At 40.6% G+C, this 16,974-nt stretch overlaps 1 protein-coding gene across 4 annotated transcripts in view; it reads right to left on the bottom strand.

The window, feature by feature from the left end:
* WWOX (WW domain containing oxidoreductase) overlaps window positions 1-16,974 on the bottom strand; it is a 1,119,552-nt gene that overhangs the window by 1,090,222 nt on the left and 12,356 nt on the right. For all 4 annotated transcript variants that reach the window (XM_025369939.1, XM_025369941.1, XM_025369940.1 and 1 more), the window contains one exon: window positions 15,286-15,464. In XM_025369939.1, the coding sequence (XP_025225724.1) occupies window positions 15,286-15,464 (179 nt within the window). The remainder of the gene's footprint in view (window positions 1-15,285; window positions 15,465-16,974) is intronic.

Below are 16,974 nucleotides of genomic sequence, written 5' to 3'. Positions count from 1 at the left end.
ACAGATGACTGCCTTCCCACTGTGTTCTCACATTCACATAGCTTAAGGAAAGTTAGCGAGCTCTCTATCCTCTTCTCATCAAGGCACAAATCTTATGAGGCCTCCACCCTCGTGATCTAATCACCCCCCAAAGGCCCCTGTATTAGTCTGTTCTCATGCTGCTGTAAGGACATATCGAAGTCTGGGTAATTTATAAAGGGAAGAGGTTTAATTGACTCACAGTTCCGCATGGCTGGGGAGACGTCAGGAAACTTACAATCATGACAGGACGAGAAGCAAACACGTCCTTCTTCACATGGCAGCAGAAGTGCCGAGCAAAAGGGGAGAAAGCCCCTTAGAAAACCATCAGATCTCATGAGAACTCACTCACTATCATGAGAACAGCATGAGGGTAACCGCACCCATGATTCAATTATCTCCCACCAGGTCCCTCCCACAACACACGGGGATTATGGGAACTACAGTTCAAGATGAGATTTGGGTGAGGACACAACCAAACCATATCAGCCCCCATGTCCAAATACCATGACCTTAAGATTAGAGTTTCAACACAGGAATTCTGGGTGAAGACATAAACATTTAGTCCACAACACTTATTCTGATTTTTCAAAATTGTCATAGATCTACATTTAAGGAAAATATCCTGATTTTAGTATGTTGGCAAGTAGTCAATAAAAAAAAGAAAAAAATCCCACTATAGACCATTTTTGTGTGGTTCATATAGAAAACATCTGGAGGCCAGATCCAGGCTCCAGGCCACCAACCAGTTCTTATCTCTGTCCTAAAGGCTGATTGGAAAGCTCCACCCTTGAGCTTATGGAAATAAGCAAACACAAAAATGTCCACCTCCCTTAATCACTATCGCATGACCATGGACTGCACACACAACGGCAGTCCCATAACATTACAACACTGTATTTTTACTATACCATTTCTATGTTCAGATACACAAATACTTAACACTGTGTTACGACTGCCTATAATCTTAGGTACAGTAACAGGCTGTCCAAGTCTGCAGCATAGAAGCACTGAGTTTGTGGTGGTCCATTACAGCAGTAAAAGGACACTAATACACCTTCTCAATAATTAAGTAAACATGTGAGGAACATACAAGTGAGATGTACACGTGTACACTTGGGTAAGTCAAGCACTAACAGCATCGCGATGATGACACACCAATGCGACTAGCTTCCCCAAGTTCCTCCCAGATCAGGCCAGCAGGCAATTAAAAAGAAACACTGGGCAAGTGGCGACACTAAGCCGGGGAGGAAAAAAGCCCTCATACACACAGGCTGACAGCTCCCAAGTCAGCTTTTCAGGCTGAAAGGACGGTATCCCTTGCCAAAAATCTGACTCCGCACCCTGACTGAGATGTTTCCCGTATGGATCTACTACAGAGCTCTCTACCCTGTCAAACACTCAATCTAGTAACTGTACATGAACTGAGAATTGAAACTTCCTTTGCTAATAAAGTTGTAATAGCATTTTTAATGCCATTTGGAATGCAGTGAGGATCTCTCAGCTGATAGGAGCTTCTCAAACCTAGCTGCTGAATTTAAAACCCACAGCTGCCTTGCTGTACCACACAGCCACGCAGTAATATCAAAGGGAGTTGGAAGACATTATACTGCAAGATACGAAAAGTATTGAGAGTTCATCCTTATAGCCAATGGTGGCTGATACAGGGGAGTCGCTCCATTTGAAAGAGATTGATTATTTTCATTCTTTTGCTTTGTGTGATCACCAGGAAAAGAGTTTCTGTAATCAAGATGTGGCCGGCAATTTTGTGGACGTTATATAAGCAAGCAGCATCCCATTTGTGTCTGAATCCCCAATCTGTATCTAAGTTCGTGCTGCACCGTGAACAGAAGGAAGGACCTGGGCAGGTAAAACTTAAGGCAAGCAGGAAGAAATTGCATCGCCCAAGAACTCGCAACATTTCCACCAATGTAATCTCAACACAGCTGCAACCCACGGAAGTTTCTGCCTCTGCAGGTTCCCTTCTTATTGTATCAAGTTTCTGCTCCTGAATATGTGGCTAGAGTCAGCACCACCCAATCAATTGCATAACATGCAACCCTGTTACCGGACATCTGGTTCACTTTGTAAACCCTGAAGAAGATATTTGCAGAAACCTCTCCCCATCTCCTAACAACAAGAACAAAAAAGTCCAGAGCTCTTATTTTATATTTCCATTAAGGAATTAAATTACTCTCTTCCTCCATCTTCTTCCAATCCTAATCTTCCCTTTAGGACTCCTTCTTCTACAACTATTATTTCTCCCCAAACGCCAGCAACCTTATATTCATACACTACTGGAATTCTTCATTACAGCATTTCACATATTGTTGTACTTGATCTGTACAAAACAGTATGTGACAGAGAAGTTATTATTCTCTTGATTTTACAAACAAGGGAAGTAAGGCTCAAATGGTTAAGTGACTTGCCTTAATTCACCGAAGTTAAGGACAATCTGTGTCAAATTACAGCTCTCTTCCTAGCATTTCCAGTAGACGTCAATGAAACTGTCCTACCTTTTTAAGTGCCGACAAAACTGTATTCCAACATTGACACATTCTTGGATATGATCAAAAAAATGGGACAGCAAAGTTGAGCATTTCCACGTAATACACCAGGAAGTCCTATAAACTATCACAAACTTGAGCGAACAAGTGTGCTAATACAAAACTCTCAGTAACAAAGATGTTACCGGGATGCATGGTATAACAGTTTTCAAGAATAATAGTTTTCCTTCCCTTTTTCCCCCAAGATTAATACATCTTTTTGTGTTCCTTGCTTGTAACAAAAATAAGTTTGTCTGGGTGGTTTTTTTGGGGTTTTTTTTTTTTTCATTTGATTTTTCTTTTCTGGATGAAGCTACTGACCTCCAACCAAAAAAATTCTAAAATGTTTTCCTTCATACCAAAGACAAGTCAATGTCTAAAGCAGTTATTTATAAAGGTCATTTTAGGACAAATTCACAGAGATTATGGCAGCCTCTTGAGGATCTGGGAACCAGGAAGCTAGGAAAATATCAAACTAATTTCAGTGGTAACTTGATCCTATTGCCTCCCATTCCAGAAATGGCTACACGTTATTAAACGTCTGCAATGATCAGCAGACAATTCCCTGGGCACTCTGGAGTTGCCATCTTTAACAACTTTGCAAAGTAGGAGTACTGTCCATATTGCACAGAGGTGGAACAGAAGTTCCGAGAAGGAAAGTAACTTGCCTGGGTCATTCAGATAGGAAGTGGTTATCCCAGGTTTCGAAACTAGGTCACGTCTGCTTCCAGAGTCAGTGTTCCTCTCCTGTATCTTTCCAGATAGAAACCTGCTACCGATGAAGCTTGCCCTAACTGTCAGCAAAGCTATTTTCAGCAATGGTACAATTTCTCCACCTGAGAGCAGGCTCATCAAATGAGAGAATGCATAGAAAAGCTCTGAAGCGCTGTTACTGTCATTAATAGAAGATCTAGGGGAAATCTGCAAAACCAAAGTAATCAAATCTCGCCTACTGTGTCATCTTGGGACTCCACCACCATTGCAAAGCCGGCCAAGTTTAAGTTTTCTGGGGTATTCTCTCCTGCAATGCGGGTACCAAAGCAATAGTGTCTTTGATTTGAGTTGCAGCTGGCAGAATAGACAAGATGTGTGCTTAAAAGATTTTAGTGAAGCAAACTGAGGAGTTAGGCCAATTTCTTTCTCTGTGAATTTCCTCTTGATCACAGGATTGAATAGGTACTTAAAGTAATAGACACTTGATAAATTAACTTCTTGGGGACATTTTGAAAATTAAATTATAGCACATGAGGCAAGCAATCAATTAGCCATCGATACACATCCAATAGTCATGCATATGAGATGAAAAGGCAATTCGTTAAAAAACAAATGGCCAGACATAAGAAAAGCTTATCAATCTTGCTAATCATCAGAGATAGGCAAATTTAAGTGATACTTTTTAAAAATTCTAATTCTCAAGTTTGGCAAGGATGCTGGGCAAAGGAGCAGTCAAATTGGTACAACCTTCCAGGGCAGTTTGACAAAACAAGATATTAAGGTTGGGGAGCAAATCACTTGATTCAGCAATTCCACCTCCACAAAATAAAACTATAGAAGAGTCACGGATGGGTACAAACATTTAATTACAAAATGTGCTTCCCCATTCCATAGCTATTAAAAAGCTGGAATCCACCCAAATGTACCACACTGGGAGAAGAGCTGGAACCACATAATGGAATACTATGCAGTCATTTAAGATGTAGAGTATTTAACAACACAGAAAGATACTCACAATTTAGAGTTAAATAGAAAAATCACAAAAGAAGGGAAAACAAGCTTAGAATTGTACATGCTAAATATTAATAGTATACTTCTAACTGGTAAGAATTTGGGGGTTTTAAAATGTTTTTCTTATTTTGATTTTTCTTCACTTTTCTAAATTTTCCATAAGGAATACATGTTAATCACAATAACCTTTAAAATAATTACTTATGTTAAATGAGAAGGCACATCAAGAGAATCTAGCCTAACGCCTGGCATATGCAGGCGTTTGATGAATGCTGCTTCCCATTCCCCAAGATTCATTCCTCAATATGCTTGCTTTACAATCATAATACCAAAGAGGTTTTGGTAAAGAAAGCTTCAGCTTTTAAAAAAAAAAATTGTTTTGGTAGAGATGGGGTCTTGCTATGTTGCCCAGGCTGCTCTTGAACTCCTGAGCTCAAGCAATCCTCCTGCCTCAGCCTCCCAAAGGGCTGGGTTTATAGGCATTAGAACCTGTATTACAGGTTTAGAACCATCATGCCCACTCCTAAGCTTCAGCTTCCGAATCCGGGATCAACATGTGGTCTGGAAATCACATCTGCCTTGGACCTTCCCTCAGATGCCACTCCCAGCACTTGACCAGGCACAGAGCAAGCCTTCACGGGTTGAAATAAATTGGTTGATTCCAAACTCAAGACTAACAAACTGAATGAGCTGCTTAGAAAGAGCTCGTTCAGGACTGTGCTGTTATTCCTCCCAACAGGACGGTGGCATGTACAGTGGAAGGGGCCCCAGGCATGGAGTCAATTACCCTCTGCTCTATCCTGGGGGCACCCGCCGCCCAAGAGCTGTATGATCTCAAGCACGTTACCTTACCTCCCTGCCCCTTTCTTTCGACATTATTACAAGACAGCTGTAAGCACGGTGGTGAGAATTAAATATGACAAGTACGAAATCTTCATAAATTTTGAAGGGCTATCAATGTAATACAATATTATAATCAATAAATACTAATCTGTAACAATTAAGTACATTTTAGAGGTAAGGGTAAAAATGAAAAACATTGTATTAGCTTTAACTTCAGTTTCCGTGCAACTACAGAAGAAATTTGATTCTGATTTTGTTCCTCTTTATATGAAATACACTTTATACAAAAGGCTTAGCTCCGTTCATCTGGCTAGTTATCCTCCACCTAGGCAGAAATAGTAGACACTGAAATAGGAGTTTCCTCCTGGCCCCCATCTCTATCTCTCGTTCATGCACACCATCTCAGATCTCCTCTTAGAGTCTAGTGAAGAAACCCTGTTTTGCTTTCAGAGAGATGACCATCCAAATATGGCTTCTAACATGAAGGCTCCAAAAATCACAAAAAGTAAAACCATCAAGCAGCAGAGCCTGGTGAGCCAACAACTCAAAGACTGAAAACAATTAATTTGAAACCATGTCACACAACGCAACCCTTCCTACGTACCCCATTCAGCTGGGCTTGTGCAGACGGAGACCAGCACTTCATGAAATGTACTGTTATTTATGAAGCCAAAGGGAGATCACAAATTTAGGCAAGAAACGAAATTTAGGCAAGAAACTAAAAGTGAGCTATTGGAACCTACTTTTTGATCCATCTACTGGTGTCTTCATTTAAGAGATCTTTCCAAGAAGGCCTCCTAGGGACCCAAATCTTATTTTGGAGAAGGCTGAGGATTCATATCTGCTCACATATAGACTACAGAAGTCCAAGAAAGGCTGTGTCATACCAAATAGGCAATGGTCAAGGGGGTTTCAACTGTCAGCATCTCATTTATTATGAAGTCTGTAATAAGTCCCACAATCGCCATCTAGTTTTAACAATTTATTTGATAAACAACAAACACTTGTATATGAACAACCGAAACGGCTTTACTCTGGTGAAACAGCTTTGCAATGTTACAAGTATATTCACAATGTTTTTCAGGCTCTTGCATTTTCGAAAGAGAAAAAGTTGCTGAGAAAAAAAATTATGTAAATAAAAGTATATAATATAGCATATTCGTTTTTGTCCCCATTTAAAAATTTGAAAATAAGCAGTTTTGTAAAGCCAAAGTGTATTCCTTTCTGGGCCAAATTTCTATTTGACAGCTGAAGTATGCGATTAATGGGCTGCCTCAAACCATAATTACAGAGCCAAAATAAAAATTACCCTCCTTAAGATTGTACATGGAGAACACTGGCTATCTGCTTCACATTAACGAGCTGGTTTAATATGATCCCTCTTATTTAAGAAACACATACCCTACTGAGCCCAAAAGGACACGTTTTCTTCTAGAGGAAGAATGTATCATTAATAAACAATTACAATAAATTATGTAACACTGGGTAAGGCTGGTAGCAGGGGGCAAGGGACACTATATTCTTAGAAAAAAACATAGGGCAGCTGGGCACAGTAGGTCACACCCGTAATCACAGCACTTCGGGAGGCCAAAGGGGGTGGATCATGAGGTCAGGAGTTCAAGACCAGCCTGGCCAAGATGGTGAAACCCCGTCTCTACTAAAAATATAAAAATTAGCCGGACGTGTGGGCGGGCGCCTGTAATCCCAGCTACTCAGGAGGCTGAGGCAGGAGAATTGTATGAACCCGGGAGGCGGAGGTTGCAGTGAGCCGAGATTGCGCCACTGCACTCCAACCTGGGCAACAGAGGGAGACTACATTTCAAAAAGAAAAAAAACATCGAGTCACCAAGGCATTCAAAATGAACCTTAAACAGAGGTATTAATATGTAAATATTACAATTTCCACTTAGGAAAAAAAATCATATTATTGCTAGGCCAGCACACTCAAAAGCAATAATGTCATGAAAACACATGCCCTTGTGTGATTTGGCAGAACAGGCTGCTCCCTGAACACAATGGGCCTTTTTATGAAGTGGATCCCTTCATTCCTGGCATTTTATACAAACAAAACAAAAGAGAGAGAAAAAGAAGGAAACATGACACTAGCAACAGTCTTCAGTTTGAACTCCATCACAGAGAAGTAGAAGACCTAAAAGACATGTTAGAAAAGTAAAAGACATTATTTAACCAAAATGAAAGCAAGATAGACTGAGAGGAAGAGAACTATATAGCAAGGCTGCCTCTTTTGTTTAATTCTATCAAAGGGCAACAGAGCCCTCTAGTGGAAAAAATAAAAATATATAAAGACTATATATTTCTTTTAGTTTCTAAAAGTTTCTGCTTTTAGATTAAAGAAAATATGTAGAACACCCCTGGGCACGGTGGCTAATGTCTGTAATCCCAGCACTTTGGGAGGCCAAGGTGGGCGGATCACTTGAGGTCAGGAGTTCAAGACCAGCTTGGCCAACACAGTGAAACCCTGTCTCTACTAAAAATACAAAAATTAGCCAGGCATGGTGGCTCACGCCTGTAATCCCAGCTATTCAGGAAGCTGAGGCAGGAGAATCACTTGAACCCGGGAGGTGGAGGTTGCAGTGAGCTGAGATCACACCACTGCACTACAGCCTGGGTGACAGAGCAAGACACCGTCTCAAAAAAAAAAAAAAAAGTAAAATACCATCTTCCATTACAATTCTTACTATGCCACTATATGATGTAAAAGCAAAAGATCAAATTATTTCAATTGGGTTTTAAGTAAAAAAATTTCCAAGTTTTCAAGCTTGATGTAACACTACAAAACCTCAAGTAGAACAAAAATCTATTATTAAAATTTTTTAATTATGAGTTTGAACCACTTTGTCATTAAACAATGGTTTGTATGACCCTCATTTGTTATGCTGACACTATAAAAAAGTAATTAAAATCTAAACCTACATGCAAGCATGAAATTCAACTGATGACCGCATGTGACAACAAAGTTTCAGTTGAGATCTAATCAGGTTCACACAGACAGTAGCCCCCCCCTTATCCTCGGGAGATGCATTCCAAGACACAGTGATGCCTGAAAACTGGATAGTACCAAACCCTATGTATTCTATGCTTTCACCTATACATACATACCGAGGACACATTTTAATTTATAAATTAGACACAGTCAGAAATCAACAATGATAATAAAATAGAACTATAACAACATACTGTATAAAAGTTATGTAAATGTGGTCTCTCATACTCTCTCTCTCTCAAAATAAGTATTTTCAGATGCCTGTTGACCTCAGGTAACTGAAATCTCAAAAAGTGAAACACTGGCCAGGCCCAGTGGTTCACACCTGTAATCCCAGCATTTGGGGAGGCTGAGGCAGGCAGATTGCCTGAGGTCAGGAGTTCGAGACCTGTATGAACAGCATGGCGAAACCCTTTCTCTACTAAAACATAAAATTAGCTGGGCGTGGCGGTGTGCACCTGTAATTCCAGCTACTCAGGAGGCTGAGACATGAGAATCACTAGCACCTGGGAGGCAAATGTTGCAGTGAGCCGAGATCACGCCACTGTACTCCAGCCTGGGCGACAGAGTAAGACTCTGTGTCAAAAAAAAAAAAAAAAAAGTGAAATACCACCGATAAGGGGGGACTACTGTATACATGATTACAAACCTATTTTAAAAATATATATAACATACACACATCCCTATTATAAGTATTTTACGTGAGATTACCAAATATGAGATGAAGCTCATTAGAATGTTTTAAATTGGTCTCTTCTTTTAGATATTTACTTCTCAAAAACTTTGATCATGTGATTTCCATGTACATTCAATGTCCAATAATATTTCAGTGTAAAACGGTTAAGTCATAAGGTACTAATTCTCAATTTTTATATAATGTCATTTAAGAACTTTGTCTAATATTGTCAAGAATTTCCATAGTTCCTTAGAACAAAGTAACTTCAAAATAATTTTACTTACAATACCTGGGTATAATTTAGCATAAGAGAATAGTAGACACAAATGTTTTTAATTTAAAATGGAGTTTCAATGCCCAAAAGGTTATTTCGATTATTTCAGAATATTTTCCTTTCCTTAATGAGCACCAGGTTCTTAAAAAGATAAATGCCAAGATCCCACTGGTTTAAGTCTTGTCAACAATCCGAAAGGAAACTAATCAGGCATTTCAAGATCCCAAGTGTAATGATTTCATATGAGTATGTTTTACCCAAGAAAATGACTAAATGTAAGTTAGCTATGGCCTCAGATTTATGGGGCCTTTTGGAATAACTGAGAATTAAAAAAAAAACCATCAGTGGCACGGTTAAGGCTCAAAGGCAAAATGCAGTAACATTTAGGCACGGAAAAGAAAACAAAGCAAAGGTGTAAAGGAAGCTGGTGTAGTCCATAATTGGGAAGTGTGGATTTAAAATCTTAGGAATGAATACCCTTTTCTACATGAAGAAAAAGCAATTTTCTTATATTCGTGTAGAACTGGTAGAATGTGCACCAGATATGAATTCACCATGGTGAAGATTTGTAGGATCAAAGAGTACGGCAACTACAGTTCACACTGTAATGTCAACACATGATTTAGAAACAAGACCCTAAGTTTTAAAAAGTAGGCTCTGTAAGCTAAGACAATCAATTTCAACATTACACTATAATTACATTTTGGGATTCCCTGCATGAAATTTTTATACCTTCATTTTGTTTCAAGGAAAACAAATTGGGGAGTGAGCGATACCTTGAGCACGTACTTTTTATACCCCAAAATATATACATTTTGATATGTAACTAGGCATATGTATAGGTCCACGTAATAAACCTTAGAGAGGTGATTTTGTGGCATAAATACCAACAGAAAATTCAAGTGTCAGTCCCAAAATATATTTCACTGGTATTTACCAATGTGGCCAGCTTGTATTTGTTTGGAGGAAAAAAAAGTTTTGTTTCTGTTAATGGGTCCTTTGGTTCAAAAATTGAAACCGGCCGGGCGCGGTGGCTCAAGCCTGTAATCCCAGCACTTTGGGAGGCCGAGACGGGCGGATCACGAGGTCAGGAGATTGAGACCATCCTGGCTAACACAGTGCAACCCCATCTCTACTAAAAAATACAAAAAACTAGCCGGGCGAGGTGGCGGGTGCCTGTAGTCCCAGCTACTCGGGAGGCTGAGGCAGGAGAATGGCGCAACCCCGGGAGGCGGAGTTTGCAGTGAGCTGAGATTCGGCCACTGCACTACAGCATGGGCGACAGCGCGAGACTCCCTCTCAAAAAAAAAAAAAAAAAAAAAAAAAAAATTGAAACCAAGCTAGGCTATTCTAGCTCTAGAGTCACAACATATGATGCAGCCCAGTGTTCGAAAGGTTCACAAAGTGAAAGAAACTTTTCATCTAGACCAAACTCTGAAAAAAATTTTAAAAATCAAGTTTTAGCCACTGCTGGTTTAGTATTGAAAGTTAAGAAGTTTTATCATCATTACCACAGAAGATTAGACAGAAAATATCTAATTTGTTCATACTTGTTAATAGCATCTGGGCACAATGGCTCACACCAGTAATCTCAGTACTTTGGGAGGCTGACATGGGAGGATCACTTGAACCCAGGAGTTCGAGACCAACACCTGGGCAACATAGTGAGACCCCATCTCAAATACCAAAAAAAAAAAAAAAATTTAATGGGTATCTGACAAACCCTGGATGTCACTCGTTAAATATGACAATAAACCTGTCTGCTTACAGAAAATAATTTGCATGAGTTCCAACAAACATCTAGCTAATTAAGACAATGAACAGAGTAGGTGGTCCCACATTTAGGCATCCAACTAATCCCTCATTAGAAGGATCCTGCCTTTGATGAGCAACATGTCAGCCTGCAGGTAGCAGGGGGCAGCATTTTATACTAAAGTATTTATATGCATAGCCAAATTAGCTGACTGATGGGCTGTGTCTAAAAACGAAGCAGGGACCTTCCTCAATGGGAAACTCCCTCGCCTAAAAAAATTCCCTTTCCTAACACTTCCCAGCATTTGCATGTAATGTTCACCGTGCTGAAGGCATTTCCGTTGCTTTTACCAAATCAGAGCCATCAAGCTGCTAACTCCAAAGAGCTGTAAAACACCTGGCCCTTCCTGCTCAGTCTATGTTGAACACAAACAGAAATGAATTCCTCCCTTGTCTCTACTGGTTAGCATTCAGGACTGCGGGGTTCCGGGCCTCTTGATCTGCTAGCGGAAGCTCTGGGTGAAGAGATGCCTTCCCCCTGGATACTGAGATGCTGACTCCACAGAGAGAGGTCCACAAGCTACAGCTTTCAATCTACAAAGTTCTTCAGGTTCAGAAAGCTGGTTAAACAAAGGTCAAGGAGAGAAGAGTGTTAGTTTCTGAGGAGGCAACATTCTAATCCTTGCAACTCCCTAAAAAAAGCTGCAGCTCCCAAAAAACAAGGGGATTTGAGGCAAGGGGCACAGGAGGTACAGGACACTGGTGCAACGTCCCCAGCAGTTACATACAATGTGCTGCCACAGTCTTCCTGTGGCCTGGGGCATCCCATGTGCCTAAATTTCATCTAAGCTGTGGCTCATTTACAGACTGTTGGGGTGATATCACTTTGAATGAACTGGATTATCTAATACAGGAGTCGGCACTTGTTTTCTGGGAAAGACCAAAGAGTAAATATTCACAGTTTTGCGAGCCATAAGATCTCTGCCATAATTGGGCGACTCTTCTGGTAACATGCAAACGGCCATATTATTTTGGAATAACTAAATACACACAAACAGTAGTTCAACACTATAGGAATGGGAATAAATGGGCATGGCTGTGTTCCAAAAAAATTTTACTTACAAAGTCAGGCAGTGGGTCAGAGTTAGCCCAGAGATCGTAGTTTGTTCATCCCCAATCTAGACAGCTGAATCCAGTCAACAGCAGTAATACCTGCCTATAAACCTTAATTATAACACCAAGGACTTCATGAACCCAAAATGCTTTATTCTGACATTTCCTCCAAATCCCTTTATCTGTCAGAATCACTGATTTTTTAGATGAATTAAGAATCCCTCCAATTGCCTTAGTAATATCAGTATCAAAAACTCAAAACACAGCTCCGTATCACTTACAACTGCGAGAGGAAAATGATACAAGACAGAGTCTGCTCAGAGGCCACTTCAAAGGGGGCGCAGCTCCAGTGCAACCCTGAAATCTGGCAAGGGAGGGATGTCCCCTTCCATATCAGTGAGATCCTCACCAGTGGCAATTCCAACAAAGCAGTGTCATGTGGGGCATTAAAAAAAAAGAAAGCAAGAACCACTGGAAATACTAGATTTGTAAATCGGCTTTTGTAAGGCAAATTAGATATCTATGTTTTTATTATGGAGTCACCACTTCCAAAACAAATCCTGTTATGTTTTGTTTCAGCCCACCCTGCCTTAGAGAAAACGTACATTCACAAGGTTAAAGATTCCACAGTTTATCCAAAGAAAACAGGCTCCCTTGAGTGGACAAAGGAAAGGGACCACCACCAGCACCATTACAGTTTAGACAGAAGATGACTCCTGAATGCCCCAGAAGTCTTGGAAGTAAAGATGCCCAATTCATTCACTCAGCATTCAGCTATTTCATTTGAAATAAGCGGAACTGAAGTAGTGATAGCAATTTACAAATTGGCGTGTTTCACAGCTTAGTAGAAGGACTTTATCTAGAAGCCACAGCCTACTTGGGCAAGGACACTTTCTAAGGCAGCCACACAAGATATAAAAGCGAACTCAGCAAAGCCATGTGCCTCTCTGCAGCCTCTTCCTTTCTTCAGGCCTGATACCACTGCTGCAGGGTGAAAGTGACTGGTGAGTTTTTGATTGCATGGAACTTGCAGTACGATATTATTTCAAAAATTCAGAATAAAAACGTTCGCCACTCACCTAGATGTATGCTTCCCAAGAGTGGAGGGGAATGGGGTGCGGTGACAGTGTTAAAGGCCATTCCTGTGGAAGGTGACAGCTGGGGAAAGAGCTGTGGGCACTTGAATAGGAAAGCCTGGTCTCCCTAAGACCTTGTGCGACATCTGTGCCGTCCTGAGCATTACAATTTGCCACAACCTCCAAGTGGACCGCAGACACCTCCTGCGGTGTCCGCAAAATGAACCATAGGTATCGGGAAGGAAGAGTCTTAGGGGGAAGTGGGAGCTGTGAAGAGGCACAAAGAGTTTTTGGCTTTACTCCAACATGTGAGGGCCATTCTCAACAACCACAAACTTATTCTCAATGCTTCAGAATCTCCTCCTCTCCGCCAAGACTTATGTATCTAACTAGATATCACCCTTTTAATATTCTGAACCCACTCTGTCAGTCCTGGATTACAATGTCGTAGGTCTGCTGTTGCAAATCTTTGAAAGAGCATTAGCTCTATTTGAGAGTCTGCTAGGTAACTGTAATGTCACATGGAGCAGTTGGAACACTTAACACAAAAAATAATCAGCAGTCACATATCTTACTCATTAGAGAAAAACAGTCTAGCTAGAAGATTAGGAGAATAAGATCTTTAAAGTCTCTGGTTAACTTGTTAAATTTTTAAAAGAGACATTTTTAAGTCCTTAAGTTCTTTTTTCTTAATTATTCCACAAGTGTATGGGTCCACACATTCACCCTAACAGTAGTTAATATGATCAACAAAATGTATTGCTTCTTGGATTGGGGATGCAGCCACTGTTTTTAATATTACATCATCAGTTTTGACTTCAATGACAATTATATAAAATTTACTCCAATGTAGGGACTGAACATATTTGGAGCCCAGGATGAGGTATGAGAGTTGATTTTAAATAAATCCCTTTCAATTCTTAAAAAAAAATCCCATTTGCTTCTTCACCTTCGTAGGCAAGTACAGTCAAAAATTCTCGGCTCGGATGGCAGCCTGTTAGATTTCAGACCTTGTACGACACAATAAATGACCCTTGAACAATGTATTTTTACCTCCTGTGCTTCCCTAATCATGCCAGAAAATATTTCTGGAGCTTCAAGGAATTGTTCAAAATTAAGAAAGAAGTGCAGATGGTTAATGGGTACAAAAAAGAAAGAAAGAATAAGACCTACTATTTGATAGCACAACAAGGTGACTATAGTTAATAATAACTTAGTTGTACATTTCAAAATACCTGAAAGGGTATAACTGAATTGTTTATAACTCAAAGGATAAATTATTGAGGGGATGGATACCCCATTCTCCATAATGTGATTATTTCACATTGCATCCCTGTATCAAAACATCTCATGAACCCCATAAATATCGACACCTTTATATACCCACAGAAAACAAAAATAAAAACAAAATTAACAAACAAATGAGTACAGGAGACCATCAAGGGGGCAGTGTAGGGACTGGGAGGGACCAAAAGGACAGAGAAAACTTGACAAAAGACAGCCAAATGCAATGTTTTCTATGTCGACAAATCTGAAGATGCATATCTAAACTCAAAGCAGGTGGTTCTCACTGAGTCAGATACTTATGTAAATAGACCAAAGCAAAATCAGAATAAAAACCTATGAAGAGTTACGGTTTGCTTCTGCCTTGCTCCTGTCTCCTTAACAGTCCATCATATCGAAGCAAGGATACCCTCTGGAGCCATCTACCCATGATGGCCTCTGTGGGTAAACACTGGCAATTAAGAGGGTTAATTTAGAGGTGAAGACAGGAACTCATTCTCCAATTTTATAGAGAAATAAGATCCTGTGCCCAAAGAAAATGATATGCTCAGTGACCAGTCGAAACCTGTACTATCCTTTGTTCCAAAGACATAATACCTTGTTGTTCCCCGTATTCTATTACCAATCAATTTTGGTTTGAATAACTCAGGTAATTGGAATATGCCCGTACACCATGCAGACCAGGTCAAAAACTCTTAAGACGGAGCCTGTTGTCTCTTATCCCTGAATACCAAAATAGCCACAGTCTTTTGCTGAGTGTTCAGCTTTGGGAGACTTCAAGGTCAGCCCCTACATAGGCTTCCATGACAACATTAGCATTTAAAAAGAGGTGGTGATGTTAATGAAATGATAGCTGAAAAGGATAAAACTCATGTTTAAATCAGAGAACCACTATACAAAATTCCATTATAGTGAGATCTAAGTGGATTTCATTATAGCAGTCCCAAAGATAAATAAATAAGTGAACAGCCTACCTATTCCTGAATTAGCTCCAGTGACCACAACCACTTTGCCAGTGAAATCCCGACCCTGGAGAATTTCCATGGCAGTGGTGCTGCCGTCGTATCTCTGCTGGGTGGTTGGTTTTGTTGGATTATCATCCACAGTAAATGCCAGTCTTGGGTCCACGTAGGTGGTTCTTTTGTTGATATGGCTGCCCAGAAAAGGAGCAAGCAGTGAACCCACAGCAACGAACACAGGCATTTATAAATATAACACAATCTTACACTTTAGGCAAACCCCAGTTTTCATAGCCCAAAACGCTTATTCCTTAAACCTGAAAAGAACTGGGGCCCACTGAATCTACCTTTCGGCCTCCAGAAGGATCACATTTCTGCCAAAAAAGATAGTCATCAAACCCTTCCTTCAGAACTGCCTAGAACATATGCTATAACATACAATAACTATTGCCGTGTATCTTTAGATCTCAAAAAAGGCTTCTTGAGAAGGCTTTGGGTTTTTATCTAATTCATGTAAATGCAGCTGTAAGATCTGCCAGCCACTCTTTTCAGTAGATTTCAGTTAAATCTCTCAGCCCTGTGCAAGGGTCTAAAGACGGAGAGAAGTAGAAAACTCAAAATGGAAGTCTTAGTTGTAAATAAGAAACCTGCCGACTAATAAAATTCTAACGATTTTCATTTGAAGGCTCTGCACTCATACCTTCTACGAGCACTCATTTTGATTTGGAACTGATTTAAATCTTGTAGAAACGGTATTAAAATATACTGGAGGCTGGGCACAGTGGCTCACACCTGTAATCTCAGCAATTTGGGAGGCCAAGGCAAGAGAATCACTTGAGCCCAGGAGTTCAAGACCAGCCTGGGCAACATAGTGAGACTTCGTCTCTACAAAAACTAAACAAAATTTCGAGTGTGACAGCACATGCCTGTAGTCCCAGCTACTTGGGAGGCTAAGGTGGGAGGATGATCACGTGAGCCCTTGCTTACTCCTCTAGATTAGACCAGGAGCTGGCCAAATCTGGCCCACTGCCTGTTTTTGTAAATAAAGTTTTATTGGAACACAACAATGGCCATCACTGGTATATTGTGTATAGCTGCTTTAGCAATACAAAGGCAGAGTTGAATCACTGCAACAGAAACCCTATGGCCTCCAAATCCTAAAACATATTATCTAGCCCTTTACTGACAAAGTAGACAGCCCCTGCTCTAGCGAGGTGGCTCTCAAGCTAGGGAGCATCAGAATCCCCTGAAGGACTTATTAGAGCGCAGACTGCCAGCCCCACCCCGGTGCTGGTTCAGTGGGTCTGGGGTGGGGGCCTGGGAAGGTACATTTTTAATGAATTCCCAGGTGATATTAATGCTGCTGGTCCAGGAACCATGCCTGAGAACTGCTGCTCTTGGTTGATTAATACCCATTTCAGGGAGTAACTTTCCAAGCGTGAATGCAAAGGCACACAGTGCACAGGAGAAAACTGATCTGACTACATAATTTAAGACATTCGGCCAGGTGTGGTGGCTCATGCCTGTAATCCCAATGCTTTGAGAAGTCAAAGCAGGAGGATCACTGGAGGCCAGAAGTTCAAGACCAGCCTAGGCAACATACTGAGCCTCAGTCTCTACAAAAAAAGGTATTTAAAAATTAGTTGGGCACGGTGGTATGGAGCAGGACCTGTAGTCCCATTCTGGAGCAGGACCTGTAGTCCC

This window comes from Theropithecus gelada, chromosome 20 (assembly GCF_003255815.1).
Source record: "Theropithecus gelada isolate Dixy chromosome 20, Tgel_1.0, whole genome shotgun sequence".
Lineage (NCBI taxonomy): Eukaryota > Metazoa > Chordata > Mammalia > Primates > Cercopithecidae > Theropithecus > Theropithecus gelada.
Note: the sequence above shows the minus strand (reverse complement) of the source record. Positions and strands in the feature narration are given on the sequence as shown.